At 45.8% G+C, this 15,718-nt stretch overlaps 1 protein-coding gene across 1 annotated transcript in view; it reads left to right on the top strand.

Moving 5' to 3' along the window:
- POU2F2 (POU class 2 homeobox 2) overlaps positions 1-14,782 on the top strand; it is a 24,262-nt gene extending 9,480 nt beyond the window's left edge. The window contains exons 7-12 of the mRNA XM_070764622.1: positions 2,931-3,079; positions 4,893-5,069; positions 6,985-7,051; positions 7,589-7,760; positions 11,065-11,138; positions 14,359-14,782. Coding sequence (XP_070620723.1) covers positions 2,931-3,079; positions 4,893-5,069; positions 6,985-7,051; positions 7,589-7,760; positions 11,065-11,138; positions 14,359-14,711 — 992 coding nt within the window. The 3' untranslated portion in view covers positions 14,712-14,782. The remainder of the gene's footprint in view (positions 1-2,930; positions 3,080-4,892; positions 5,070-6,984; positions 7,052-7,588; positions 7,761-11,064; positions 11,139-14,358) is intronic.
- Positions 14,783-15,718: the final 936 nt, after the last annotated feature.

The raw sequence follows: 15,718 nt of genomic DNA, 5'->3' as shown, positions 1-15,718 counted from the left end.
ATACATACATACCATGCATAGAATTGTAAAGGCCCAGGGGGAAAGAGGATTTCAATTTCCCCATGCCTGACGGCAGAGGTGGGTTTTAAGTAGCTTACGAAAGGCAAGGAGGGTGGGGGCAGTTCTAATCTCTTGGGGGAGTTGGTTCCAGAGGGCTGGGGCCGCCACAGAGAAGGCTCTTCCCCTGGGTCCCGCCAAGCGACATTGTTTAGTTGACGGGACCCAGAGAAGATCCAATCTGGTATGTGATTCTTCAAGCTGAGTCCTGCTCAGGATGACCGGCCTGGGAGTGGAATAACGTTAAGAATACCAGGGAATAAAAAAAAGAGAATTTGGTCAAGGAGATTATTGTGAAAGCTGCAGTGAAGGTAACAGGAAAGAGACAGCTGCATTCACACGTAAGGTATTGCTCCAGTTTGCGTCACCACAATACAAAAAAGATGCTGTGACTCTGGAAAGAATGCAGAGAAGAGCAACAAAGATGAGAGAGATAGAGGCTAAAGCATATAAAGAATGATTGCAGGAATTAGATATGTCTAATCTAGGGGAAAAGAAGGACTAGGGATGACATGATAGCACTGTTCCAATATCTCAGGGGCTGTCACAAAAACGAGGGTGTCAACCTATTCTCCAAAGCACCTGAAGGCAAGACAAGGAGCAATGGTTGCAAACTAACTAAGAAAAGAAGCCATTTAGAACTAAGGAGAAATTTATTGGCAGTGAGAACAATAAACCAGTAGAATGGCCTGCCTGCAGAAGGTGTAGCTGATCCTCCATCACTGGAGGATTTTTTTTAAAAAAAGGATTGGACAGTCATTTGTCCTGCTTGAGCAGGTGGTTGGACGAGAAGACCTCCAATGTGCCTTCCAACTCTGTTATTCCTTTTTTTTTTAATTGAACTTTCCTGTCATTGGTAGCCCAGGTAAACAAGCTTAGTGTACTGTGTGACGCCAGGGAATTATGGCTCAGTCAAAACCCATAGTTAGCATGATGTAGGGGCCAAGTGATAGTCTTCGTGGTCTGAGCTTGACATAAGGAAGATGGGGTAGCACAATACAAGCCAGGACTGAATGGTGGGAATTACGTCACCATAAAGCGCATATTACCTTCCAGGGAGAAACTTTGTTTGCTCCATCAACATGGGATATATTCCTGCACAGTTACGATTAAGTGGGAGACAAATGTGATGCCATTTCTAGAGAGGATGAAGGTTGAGGAAAACAGGCATTCGAAAAGAGATAGATGGAAAGAGAAGGGGTCGGGTTGTATAGGGCAGGGGTCCCACACCGCAGACAAACACCCCTCCCAGGTGGGGTCGCTGTTTCCGCCGCTACCAGTGTGTTGTGCGCCCAGCTCCGGGTGATCAGTGGGTGGCGCACGCGTGGCCTGCAGAGACATTTGACTTCTACACATGCACAGGAAGCAAAATCTCACGAGGAGACGTGTGCGCGAGAGAGATGTCGGCGATTTTTTTGCTTCCGTGTATGTGCAGGAGCAAAAAAAGTCGCCGAAATCTCATGCACGTGGGCATCCCCTCCCAAGATTTTGGTTCCTGCAATCTCACTGGGACGCATGCGTGCGCTCAACAGTCACCGGAAACTGTACCATTTTTGCTACCGATGCGCAGTGTGGCCCGAACAGAGTAGCAACCCAATACTGAAACCCCCCTCCAGTCGGGCAGAGCGCCACTCACCGAACAAGCGTTAAGAGATTCGTTGAGTCTTCTGGCAGCGGCCGTTTTGGGAGTGTGCTTCCCGCTCTATGGTCCAGGCTTCTTGTGGGGCTGTGGCTCCCTTTGTCGCCTCTCTGCTCCGGCCACCAGAAGACACGGCAACAGGCAGCTGATCCGACCAGCCTCTTCTCCACTTCCAGCCGGGGTTTACGTCTTTCAGCCCAACCTGCCCCATCCCCCAAATTATACCCCAAATTAGAGACGCACATCTTACCAGAGTCTGGCAGCTCCATCACTTCTCTCGGACGATTTGTGCAGGGAAACACCTAACACAGTAAAGAAAAACTTCTCACGAGGGCAAGCAATTAACAAATTCTCAGACGCACGAGAAGTTTTTCTTTATTGTGCAAGTTGTTTGCCTACGCAAACCGGCCGAGAGACGCGATGGAGCCGCCAGACTCTGGTAATGCGTGAGACTCGCCCATCCCTTTCCCCCTGGTGATAAGGCCACAGCCAAATTTCGGAGATCAAAAGAATAGAAGACCCTGTCTTATTTTGGGGAAAACATGGTTGTTTTATTTGTGTTAGAATGTAGGACACTCAGGTGCCAGACTATCAAATGCATTAATTTGATATTTTGATAAAAAAATACAAAAATAAACTTGGGGGGAAAAAGACTTGTGGACTTCAACTCCCAAAATTCCTCAGCCATCAACTCTGGGAATTAAAACCCACAAGTCTTTTTTTTTTTTTTAATTTTATTTTTTTATTATTTAGATTTGTATGCCACCCCTCTCTGCAGACTTGGGGCGGCTCACAACAAAATAAAACAATTCATGACAAATCTAAATTATAATTTAAAATGTTTTAAAAAAAACCATTTACTAAGCAAACATACATACAAACATACCATGCATAAAATTGTATATGCCCGGAGGAGATGTCTCAGTTCCCCCATGCCTGATGACAAAGGTGGGTTTTAAGGAGCTTACGAAAGGCAAGGAGAGTAGGGGCAGTTCTAATCTCTGGGGGGAGTTGGTTCCAGAGAGTCGGGGCCGCCACAGAGAAGGCTCTTCCCCTGGGGCCCACCAACCGACATTGTTTAGTTGACAGGACCCGGAGAAGGCCCACTCTGTGGGACCTAATCAGTCACTGGGAAGTCTTGAGGTTGCCACGGTTGGAGAGCCCTGGCATAGGGGATGTGCCTTGTGAGTGCCACTCAGGAAGCTAATAAATGTTCCTCATCAACATCTTACAGAGACAATGTCCGTGGACTCCACGCTTCCCAGCCCCAACCAGCTGAACAGTCCCAATCTTGGCTTTGATGGGCTGCCGGGCCGACGTCGCAAGAAACGGACTAGCATTGAGACCAATGTCCGCTTTGCATTGGAAAAAAGCTTTCTAGCGGTAAAGAGTTCCCTACCAAGCCACCCGCCTTCCCTCATCCCTCCCCTCCCCAAACGATTATAAGTTATGCCGTGCAGTGGAGAAGAAACTGAGGTAAAGTTTTCACCTGGGCTCCAGCTTTCTTTAAAGCTTCTGTTTGAAGTGTGCCATTTAAAACTGATTTCATATCTTTTATTTATTTATTTATTTATTTATTTTTATTTATTTATTTTGATTTGATTTGATTTGATTTGATTTGATTTGATATTTGATTTGATATTTGATTTGATTTGATTTGAATGCCGCCCTTCTACGGAGACTCAGGGCGGCTCACAACAGCAACAGAAAACAATATATAATACAAATTCAATAATTAGAAAGCTAAAAACCCATAATTTAAAAAAAACATGCACACAACATACCATACATAAACAGTATAGGCCTGGGGAAGATATTTCAGTTCCCCCATGCCTGACGGCAGAGGTGGGTTTTAAGGAGTTTGCGGAAGGCAAGGAAGGTGGGGGCACTTCTAATCTCAGGGGGGAGCTGGTTCCAGAGGGTCGGGGCCACCACAGAGAAGGCTCTTCCCCTGGGACCGGCCAAACGACATTGTTTAGTCGACGGGACCCGGAGAAGGCCAACTCTGTGGGACCTAATCAGTCGCTGGGATTCGTACGGCAGAAGGTGGTCCCGGAGATAATTATTTGTTATTTATTAATTGGACTTATATGCCGCCCTTCTCTGAAGACTCAGGGCGGCTCAGAACCTATAGAAGCAATCTAAAAACAATTATAAAGCACAATTATAAAACTAATCTAAAAAACCCAAATTTTACCACACATTATTCTTTCAAACATTTATATTGTTGCCTATATTATGGTCCTTGATTTACAACCATTCATTCAGTGACTGTTCGAAGTTACCACGGTCGTGAAAAAAGTGACGTGATCATTTTTCACATCTGTGACAATTGCAACATCCCCACATGGTCACGTGACCAATATTCAGATGTTTGGCGACTGGCTCAGATATTTATGACAGTTCTGCCTCCCACGTCATGTGATCTTGTTTTGTGACTTCTTGACAAATAAAGTCAATGGGGGAAATGAGATTCAACGAATAGCCATGTTACTCACTTAACAATGGGACACTAACCAGTTCACTTAACAACTCTGGTTGTAAAGTGGGCCAAATGTTGCTTAACAACTGTCTTGCTTAGCAATAGACTTTTTTTTTTAATTTATTCATTTTGTCCAATACACAAATACATAGGAAGAAAAATAAATATGTAGTAATATATATAAGGGTAAAAGTCAACTTAGAGGAGAGGACATCTGAAAGGAAGAAAATATATATGATAAGTGAGAGAAAGGAAAGACAATTGGACAAGGGACGAAAGGCACACCAGTGCACTTATGTACGCCCCTTACTGGCCTCTTAGGAACCTGGAGAGGTCAATCGTGGAGCGTCTAAGGGAGAAATGTTGGGGGTTAGGGGCTGACACAATTGAGTCCGGCAATGAGTTCCACGCTTCGATAACTCAATTGTTGAAATCATATTTTTTACAGTCAAGTTTGGAGCGGTTCGTATTAAGTTTGAATCTGTTGTGTGCTCTTGTGTTGTTGCGGTTGAAGCTGAAGTAGTCATTGACCGGTAGGACGTTGCAGCATATGATCTTGTGGGTAATACTCAAGTCGTGTTCTAGGTGCCATAGTTCCAGGCTTTCTAGGCCCATTTTGGGCTCAATGGTGGTTTGTAAGTCTGGTTCCCTGTCCTGCTGTTTGCTTCTCGCTAGCACCGCCTGGTGTTCTTACACTTCTATCTCCCCCGGCAGAACCAGAAGCCTACCTCAGAGGAGATCTTACTTATTGCCGAACAGTTGAACATGGAGAAGGAGGTGATTCGTGTCTGGTTCTGCAACCGCCGCCAGAAGGAGAAACGGATCAACCCCTGCAGCTCTGCTACCATTTTGCCTGCCCAGAGCAAGCCTACTGGCTACAGCCCTCACTTGGTAAACTCCCGTTTTTCCTTCTCACGTTGACCGAATGTCTCACTTGACCTCTCTTGTGGCTTTCCCATTTGGACGCTGACATTTGCAAACGTCCCTTGAGGGGCACGTCTTACATTATTTTTCCCCATGCTGAGACTTCTCAGGTAGCGACGGACACTTCTCTCCTAAGATGCGAAGGAAAAATATCTGCTGTGAACTCTGTGTAGGTGTCAGGAAGGGCATCTGGCCAGTAATTTGATTGGATTGGATTGGATTGGATTTGTATGCCGCCCCTCTCCGTAGACTCGGGGCGGCTAACAACAGTAGTAAACAGCATATGACAATCCAATATAAACAGTTCAAAACCCCTATTGTAAAAATAGACATACCATGCATAAAATTGTAGAGGCCTAGAGGAAAGAGTATCTCAATTCCCCCATGCCTGGTGGCAGAGGTGGGTTTTAAGAAGCTTACGAAAGGCAAGGAGGGTGGGAGCAATTCTAATCTCTGGGGGGAGTTGGTTCCAGAGGGACGGGGCCACCACAAAGAAGGCTCTTCCCCTGGGTCCCGCCAAGCGACATTGTTTAGTTGACGGGACCCGGAGAAGACCCACTCTGTGGGACCTAACTGGTCACTGGGATAAATGCTCAACTCCATTCACTTGTCCCGATTCTGCCCCAGTTAGGGACTACAGGGTCACAAAGCAGGACCTATCCGTGCAGGTTCTTTATTCGTGGCAGAAACACTTTCAAATTATAGACATATAACGTTAATCAGTGAGCAAGTAAACCAGTGCAGGTTAAAAAAAAAGACCTCCCCCAAACTGCCTGCCTGTTCCCTCTGGGGAAATGGAACTCTTTGGAGAACTAAGCTTGGAAAATCCTCAGTATTGACTGGTCCATGAACCTACAGCTACTTGATCATGCTGAAATAGTGGTTGAGACAAATGTTCCTCGCCATCCAGTCTCTGTTCTGTCAGGCTCTCTGGTTGACTCCTCCCAACAATTCACAGGTACAAATTTCAGACACACACACGTTTGAAAATTCAAAACAATGTTCTTTATAATGACAATTCACTTAAACCAAGCCCTCTTTTGGTATAGCAAAGAGCCCTCGTCTCCAAACAAACTGGTAATTTGTACCAGTCCCTTATCAGTTCTGTGATACTTAGCTTGCAGCTGTGAGGCAATTCACAGTCCTTCTTCTTTCAGAAAGTGAAACACACTTTGCTCTGGTTTAGTTTCAAAGCGGGGAAAAATCAGCACACGAAAGGTCAAAGTCAGCAAAGCAGTCACGAAACACAACGATCAGATAATCCTCCACAATGGCCAAACCCACAGGCTGCTCTTTATAGCAGCCTCACTAATGACCACAGCCCCACCCAACCACAGGTGGCCTCATTTTCTTTGATAATAATCTCTCAGTTGTTGCTGCCTATGCATCGCTCTCCTCATGCGTGGCTGTATCATTAACTCTTGTTCTGAATCCAAGGAGGAGCTAGATAATTGATCTCCTTCTGAGCTGTCTGCCATACTCTCCTCCTCCCTGTCACTCATGTCTTCTTGGTCAGAGGAGCCTTCATCAGCAGATTCCACCCGGAGCAAAACAGTCCTGCGGCATGTGGACGTCTCCCCCACATCCACAGTCCTTGGGGCAGGAGCTGGGCCAGAGCTAACCACAACAGTGTCCAACAGCTTCCAGGCCCTGGGACAAAGCTTGGCAGCATCTCTTGGTCAGCCGGGGTTCAGAGATACAGCTGGTTGTCCTCAACATACTGTCCACACCAATGCAATCTCCTCCATTCAACCACTTCCTAAATAGCCCTTTGGGGAAAGCATTTCCTGCCCCCTGGTGGTGGAAGAGAGGAAGCTCACTACCTGTGTCTACATCCATCATGTGGGTGACAGATTCTTGTCTCTCTATTTGTGTTCCTCAGGTGACCAGCCCAGGCACCGGCACAGGTTTGCCTCTCTCCCAGGCTTCCAGTAGTCTGAGCACAACAGGTACACAACAGCCCCCCCTTTATTTTCCTTTCCTTGGAATAGTTTATCGGGGTGGAGGGATGTGAGCTTGTTGGGACTGTGCATTAAATCGACGCCACTGAGCACAGGAATATAAGAGCAGCCTGATCTTTGACCCACAATGTTGGTTGAGGGGTTTTTGAGATTGTTGGGATGTGGGACCATAAGAGAGCCAAATTAGAGGTTGATCATACTGAATGTCTGAAATTGGGGGCGGGGGGGAAGGGGGTTGGTTTCAGACTTTTGGGATTGTGTGATCACCTTTTACAACCTTCTCACAAAGTCAGTGGGGTAGCCACATTCCCTTAACTGCATTATTAGCAAAAACTTGCAAGGATCCATGGCAAGAAAGGTTGTAAAAGGGACATAACTCACTGAACGACTGTCTTGCTTAGCAGCGGAAATTTGGGGCTCCACTGTGGCCATATGTGGAGGACTCCCCGTGAAGACAGAATACCTAGCCTTGGACTTCTCTGCGTGAATCTCTCGTTTTAACTTCCTGTTCTTGTTTTGGGACAGTTACTACCTTGTCCTCAGCAATCTGCTCCCTAACCCCCAGTCGGACAGCGCTTGGAGTAGGAGGCACCACCCTCAACTCGGTCACGCCACCCCCAAGCAACAGCACAAATCCCAGTCCTCAGAGCAGCAGCCATCCTTCTCTCAGCTTGCAAGGCCTGAATCCCAGTACGGGGTAAGTGGAAAGACTGGAAAAGTTTTCGGAGGGTTGAGTTTTTACAGGGGTTGGACTGCGATCCTCAGGGGAGCTTCTTTAATGCCCCTTAACAGAATTATTTTGGAAGGAACCTTGGAGGTCTTCTAGTCTGATTCCCCTACTCAAGCAGGAGACCCTCTACCAGTGATGACGAACCTATGGCACGGGTGCCACAGGTGGCACGCGGAGCCATATTTATTATTTATTTATTATTTATTAATCAGATTTGTATTCTGCCCCTCTCTGTAGACTTGAGGCGGCTAACAACAATAATAATACAATGTAAACAAATCTAATATTTAAGTTAATTTAAAAAAAAAACCAATTTAAGAAACCAATCATACATACTGACATACCATGCATAAATTTTATAAGCCTAGGGGGAAGGGAAAGTCTCAATTCCCCTATGCCTGACGACAGAGGTGGGTTTTAAGGAGCTTACGAAAGGCAAGGAGGGTGGGGGCAACTCTGATATCTGGGGGGAGTTGGTTCCAAAGGGTCGGGGCCGCCACAGAGAAGGCTCTCCCCCTGGGTCCCGCCAAACGACATTGTTTAGTTGACAGGACCCGGAGAAGGCCAACTCTGTGAGACCTAACATATCTGCTGGCCCGTGAGCTATTGCCATAGCACAACTAGAAATGTGCATGTGTGTGCCGGCCAACTGATTTTTTGCTCCCAGAGGCTCTGGGAGGGCTTTTTTGGCTTCCATAGAACCTCTGAGGAATGGAGGGGGGGCATCTTTACCCCCTTGTGGCTCCAGGGAAGCCTTTGGAGCCTGGGGAGGACGAAACATGAGCCTACTGGGCCCACCAGAAGTTGGGAAACAGGCCATTTCTGGCCTTCAGAGGGCCTCCAGTGGACAGGGGAAGCTGTTTTCACCCTCTCCAGGCCTTGAATTATGGGTGTGGGCACTCATGCATCTGCAATAGCATGCACGCACACTCTTTCGGTACCCTGAAAGAAGAAAGGTTCCCCATCGTTGCCCTATACTATTTCAGACAAATCTCTTCTTAAAAACTTCCAGTTTTGGAGCACCCCACAATTTTTTGAGACAAGCCGTTCCACTGATGAAGTGTTCCAACTGTCAGGAAATTTCTCCTTACTTCTAGGTTGATTCTCTCCTTGCTTAGTTCCCATCCATTGCTTCTCGTCCTGCCTTCAGAGGCTTTGGAGAATAGCTTGACTCCCTCTTTTTTGGGGCAGCCCCTCAAATACTGGAAGACTGCTATTATTTGGAAGACAAACTGCTGGGTTTCTTTCTTTCTTTAATACATTTATGTAGCCACCCGACTCAACATTTAAAAATCCACCAAAGAACCCCCCCTCCCCTCATGGCAGCAATAATAGAATCAAATCAAGTTGATCTTGATCGTCTCCATCTCCATTGAGGATCCCTAGGCCCATTTACAAAATTATGTTTTTAGGAACTTTCAGGGAGTGGGACAACCAGACATTGAAGGGAATGATATTCCATAGAGAAGGGGCCGCTATTGTGAAGGCCCTTTTTTGTGGTCCACCAGATGTATATTCCCTGATCAATGGACCTGGAACATTATTATTATTATTATTATTATATTATTATTATTATTATTATTAATTGGATTTGTATGCCGCCTCTCTCCGTAGACTCGGGGCGGCTAACAACAATGATAAAAACAGCATGTAACAGTCCAATTAATAAAACAACTAAAAACCCTTATTATAAAACCAAACATACACACAAACATACTATGCATAACTTGTAATGGCCTAGGGGGAAGGAATATCTCAACTCCCCCATGCCTGGCAGCATAAGTGAGTCTTGAGTAGTTTACGAAAGACAGGGAGGGTGGGGGCAGTTCTAATCTCCGGGGGGGAGTTGGCTCCAGAGGGCCGGGGCCGCCACAGAGAAGGCTCTTCCCCTGGGGCCTGCCAAACGACACTGTTTAGTCGACGGGACCCGGAGAAGGCCAACTCTGTGGGACCTTATCGGTCACTGGGATTCGTGCGGTAGCAGGCGGTTCCGGAGGTAATCTGGTCCAATGCCATGTAGGGCTTTAAAGGTCATGCCCTGCCTTCCCACCCCCCATTTAAGATCCCCAAACTCTGTTTTAAAAAAGAGCTTCGGAATTCTTAACTGTTCTTCAGATCTCTGTTCTTACATTGGAGCTTGGTTATTTATGGGTTTATTTTTCTTGTGAATCTTTATGCCACTTCAGTTACTGACAGGGTAATAAGTAGGTATGTCAGCCAATGTGAAGGGAGAGAGATTATTATGTGCTAAATGTATTTGCTGCCTATCTTGCTATGAGGGTGTTCTAGGGGGCTTGTGACAATAAAAAAGCGGGGGTGGGGTGGGGCAGGAAATGAAAAGAATATACCGGAACAGTAGTATGATAATAGAACAATAAAACAAACAATGAAAAAGAACACAGTGAGAATGCATCAATGTCATAACTGGAAAAGATGGAGAGCAGATGGAGAACAGAAGGGGAGGTAGCTGGAATCCAAGCAGCCACGTCCAGAATGGAAGTCCACCATTTGAACCCCAGGCCAATTGGCAGAGCCAGGTCTTTAAGATAGAAAGGTGGGGATAGACTTTACTCTAGAGCAGGGATGGGGAACTATGGCCCTTTTATGACTTGTGGACTTCATTTCTCAGAATGCTGGCTGAGGAATTCTGGGAGTTGAAGTCCACAGATCAGAAAAAGGGCCATAGTTCCCTGTTGCTGACTGAGGAATTCTGGGAGTTGAAGTCCACAGATCATAAAAAGGGCCATAGTTCCCTGTTGCTGGCTGAGGAATTCTGGGAGTTGAAGTCCACAGATCATAAAAAGGGCCATAGTTCCCTGTTGCTGGCTGAGGAATTCTGGGAGTTGAAGTCCACAGATCATAAAAAGGGCCATAGTTCCCTGTTGCTGACTGAGGAATTCTGGGAGTTGAAGTCCACTAGTCCTAAAGGGACCATAGTTTCCCACCTCTGTCCTAGAGCAGTGTTTCCCAACCTTGGCAACTTGAAGATATCTGGACTTCAACTCCCAGAATTCCCCAGCCAGCATTCGCTGGCTGGGGATTTCTGGGAGTTGAAGTCCAGATATCTTCAAGTTGCCAAGGTTGGGAAACACTGCCCTAGAGAATAAGATTAAAAAATCTACATTGACTCAGCTACTGTAAGTTGGGTCCTACTGGTCCATTCCTGGACACACCAGAGAGGGAAAAAAGGGCTATGGGGGTGACAAGAGCACAATCATCTTTGCCACCCCACAGCCCCCACTTTAACTCGCTTGCTTTGATTTGATTGCAGAAGCACAGTGCTAGGGGTGAATGCAGGGTTAAACCCAGCGCTAATGGCCACCAACCCACTGGCCACCATACAAGGTTTGTGAAAGAAAAAACCCAAAAAAAATTTCCATGGTGTCGTGGTTGCCATCCACTCCACTGGCTTGCTGGCGTGAGAGAAAAAAAGTATGCGAAGGAACGGATGTGAGTTCGTAGAGGCTGCATGTTGGGTGTACAGAATCTGCAGATTGCTGCATGTCTGGCAAAGCTTGGAAGACCCCTGCTCGTGTGTTTGGGGGTGGTGCTGGTAAAATAACTATGGATCCTCTTAACAACTCATAGGTGTAGTTCCAGGTTCATTTATGGTTGTAAGTTGAGGACTATCTGTAAAGACCAAGCATAGTGAAAGAGGCCATAAACCTGACTGTTTATTCCCCCACTAGCCTAGAAGAATAGAATAGACAGGGATGTGAAAAGAGCTAAGACATCCAGGACAAAAGAAGAAGCATATATACTACCTATGTTTAAGGTGCTCCTCATATACGAAGCCAAAGGAGAAGGTTACCTATCAGTTTTAGGATAAGGTATCCTCAACATGTGTGGTTTATTTATTTTTATTTATTAATCAGATTTGTATGCCGTCCCTCTCTGCAGACTCGGGGCGGCTCACAGCAATAATAGTACAATGTAAACAAATCTAATATTTAAGTTTAAGTTAATTGAAAACCCCAATTTAAAGAACCACTCATACATACAAACATACCATGCATAAATTTTATAAGCCTAGGGGGAGGGAAAGTATCAATTCCCCCATGCCTGACGACAGAGGTGGGTTTTAAGGAGCTTACGAAAGGCTAGGAGGGTGGGGGCAACTCTGATATCCAGGGGGAGTTGGTTCCAAAGGGTCGGGGCCGCCACAGAGAAGGCTCTTCCCCTGGGTCCCGCCAAACGACATTGTTTAGTTGACAGGACCCGGAGAAGGCTAACTCTGTGGGACCTAACTGGTCGCTGGGATTCGTGTGGCAGAAGGCGGTCCCAGAGATATCTTGGTCCGGTGCCATGAAGGGCTTTATAGGTCATAACCAACACTTTGAATTGTGACCGGAAACTGATCGGCAACCAATGCAGACTGCGGAGTGTTGGTGTGACGTGGGCATATTTAGGGAAGCCCATGATTGCTCTCGCAGCTGCATTCTGCACGATCTGAAGTTTCCGAACACTTTTCAAAGGTAGCCCCATGTAGAAAGCATTACAGTAGTCGAGCCTCGAGGTGATGATGGCATGAGTGACTGGGTTTATCCAAGCTCATTGGTTCTTTTTAAACCCCCCCCCCCCCCAATTATTATAATTGTAAACCACCAGAGTCATTTTAGAATCAGGTGGCCCTTAAATCAAATGAACAAATAAAAGGGATGATTACAGTTGTGGATCTCCACCTGGAATTAAACAGAAGCTCTGGAGATCCTTATGCGATGGTTGGAGGTATGGATTGGCAAGACAGAGTGATGACAGTCCTCCACAAGAGTGACCAATGCCGTTTCTACCACCTTCACCCCGGTGTGGGAAAGCGGGCTATCTGGGTTCTTTTTGAGCTAGCATCTTGGTATGAATCCTGATTGAAAGCAACCCAGATAAATTACTTCCCATAAGATTTTTTGCAGTTGTTTGCGACCGTGTGGACAGAAGTTGTCTAATCTGGTACGTTAAAGAGAGAGCACACAATTTGATTTGATTTGATTTGATTTATTAGATTTGTATGCCACCCCTCTCCGCAGACTCGGGGCGGCTCAAAACACAATAAAAACAGTTTATAACAAATCTAATAATTTACAATTTCAGATATTTTTAAAAAAAACCATTATTAAGCAGACATACATGCAAGCATACCATACATAAATTGTATAGGCCCAGGGGAGATATTTCAGTTCCCCCATGCCTGACGACAAAGGTGGGTTTTAAGGAGTTTACGAAAGGCAAGGAGGGTAGGGGCAGTTCTAATCTCTGGGGGGAGCTGGTTCCAGAGAGTCGGGGCCGCCACAGAGAAGGCTCTTCCCCTGGGGCCCGCCAACCGACATTGTTTAGTTGACGGGACCTGGAGAATGCCCACTCTGTGGGACCTAATCGGTCGCTGGGATTCGTGCAGCAGAAGGCGGTCTCGGAGATATTCTTGCCCAATGCCATGAAGGGCTTTAAAGGTCATAACCAACACTTTGAATTGTGACCGGAAATTGATCGGCAACCAATGCAGACTGCGGAGTGTTGGAGTAACATGGGCATACCTAGGGAAGCCCATGACTGCTCTCGCAGCTGCATGCTGCACGATCTGGAGTTTCCGAACACTTTTCAAAGGTAGCCCCATATAGAGAGCATTACAGTAGTTGGACCCCGAGGTGATGACGGCATGAGTGACTGTGAGCAGTGAGTCCCGGTCCAAATAGGGCCGCAACTGGTGCACCAGGCGAACCTGGGCAAACGCCCCCCTCGCCACAGCTGAAAGATGGTTCTCTAATGTGAGCTGTGGATCCAGGAGGACGCCCAAGTTTCCTCTTTCAAGGAGGCATTTACTAAATTATGCCACTTCCCCACCTCTTGGTCTGATGTAAGATGGCGAGATTGCTTGTGAGCTGGTGTGCAAGTGTAATACAGGTGTGTGAAAGTGCAGCCAGACGGTGGAGTCCCTCACAACCTCCTCTCATTCATCTCGAGGGCTTTCTCCATCCTATCTTGAATTTGCACATAGCAGAAGCCTTCATGCTCCATTACATGCATCCTTCACATCATATATACTAACCATTGATTGTGCAACCTGTCTTCCCACACCATGCGTCTTTTCCATGTGAATCACGTTGGGGGAGAGAAATGACAGAGCTGTCAGAGGACAAGGAGCTGCCATTTCAATTATGCTTGTCTTTTTGACATGAGAGAAGAATCTCCAAAGAGGAAACCTCTCATGTATATCTATATATATTTGGGCAAAGATAACAATGGTTTCCTGTGAGCGATTCGGTGGCCTAGAGATGGAGCTCTTGCCTCACAATCAGGAGGCTGTGAATTTGATCCCAGGTAGAGGCAGATATTTTTCTATCTTGTCACAATGAGAATATATCTGCTGAACAAGTTGCCCATCCTCCATCCTGCAAGGGATTAAGGGGTCGTTAAAAGAAGATAATAAGAATGGTTTCCTGCAAGATTATCCTTCAAGAGGGCAATCTTGGCACTGTCTCTCCTTTGGACCAATTCTATTATTGATCCCAAGGCCAAGGACGGGAAGCCATTGCAGATGTGGTCTAACCAACTTCTTCTCTCTCTCTTCATGTAGCCCTGGCCAGTGGTGGAAGCCTGCCAATTACCACCAGCCTTGATGCCAGTGGTAACTTAATCTTGAGTACCACTGCAGGCACAACTGGAAGCCAGAGCATCGTGACCTCGCCGCTCTTCCTCAACCACGCGGGTCTGCCTTTGCTGAGTGCTGCCCCCGGAGGCGTGGGGCTGGTGTCAGCAGCTGCTGCCGTGGCTGCTTCTATGCCTAGCAAGTCCCCTACCCTGACTTCCTCCTCCTCCTCTTCCTCTTCCTCCTCCTCTTGTTCCTCATGCAGCTCCTCCAGTGACATGGCGCAGACAATGGGGCAAGTTGGACCCGGATCCACCGAACTGGATGCCAAGACGGAGTGAGGACTCAGGCGCATCCACGCTGCCTTTTCTTGACATGGCGGGGGTAGCCAGGAGTGGACGTACAAACCGACACATGAAACCAAAAAAAAAAACCCAAGCAAACCAAAACCACCAAAACCAAACATATAAATATCAGCAACAGCCAAACAAACAAACAAAAAAAAAGAACAACCAAAAAATAAGCAAACAAACCAAGCAAAAAGGAAGAAACCAAAAAACCAAAAGTTCCCCAAACCTTTGGCAGCCATTTGTTTTTCCCCTCTGCAAAAGGTGACAGTCGATGGTCCGTTTGATTTTTTTTTAATGATTTATCTTTTTTGTTTCATCTGCTCGTTTCCTGGACAGTATCAAAAAGGAAACCAATAAATGGGGATATTTTTTTTGTAAAAAAGAAAAAAGAAAAAGAAAAAAATACTTTTAAAAGAACCTTTAAAAATCCTTAAGGGGAATACAGATCTCACACCAAAAATCACCAGTTCTAGCTTCACCCAAAGCTTTTTACAAACTTTTCTATCTTCAGTGTCTGGTCGAATGTCTTTCAAAATGCTTTTATTTATTCTTATTTATTCTTTCTCTTTTTCTTGGATCCGGAAAGGATTGGGCAGGAAAAGAATGGATTGATTTAATTTCAGGATCTTCCTATAAATATTTTCTTTATTTTTTAAATTGTTAACAAATGTTTCTGATTTTTTTTTTGCTCTCTTTTTTTCTTAAATGAAACAAATAAGAAGCTTTATACAAATAGGGGGAGTCTTATACGAAACGAAGGCTAGGATTTTCAAAGGCAATAATGAAAATCAGACACCAGGTTCTCGCTCTGGAAACTGGCTTCTTGATTGATGTCCTGCAATGAGTTATTTTTTAAATTATTTCTGCTGCTCCTGGTTGGCAAAGAGGTTATTTGATTAATCAACCTGGGGATAGGCTCCACCAAAGGAGTTTGTGATCACAAAATTCAGATTACTTGCCAGCCAAAATTTATATTACCATAGATTATTCTGGGGCTT

This window comes from Erythrolamprus reginae, chromosome 11, assembly GCF_031021105.1.
Source record: "Erythrolamprus reginae isolate rEryReg1 chromosome 11, rEryReg1.hap1, whole genome shotgun sequence".
NCBI lineage: Eukaryota > Metazoa > Chordata > Lepidosauria > Squamata > Dipsadidae > Erythrolamprus > Erythrolamprus reginae.
This window is presented reverse-complemented; position numbering and strand designations above follow the sequence as displayed.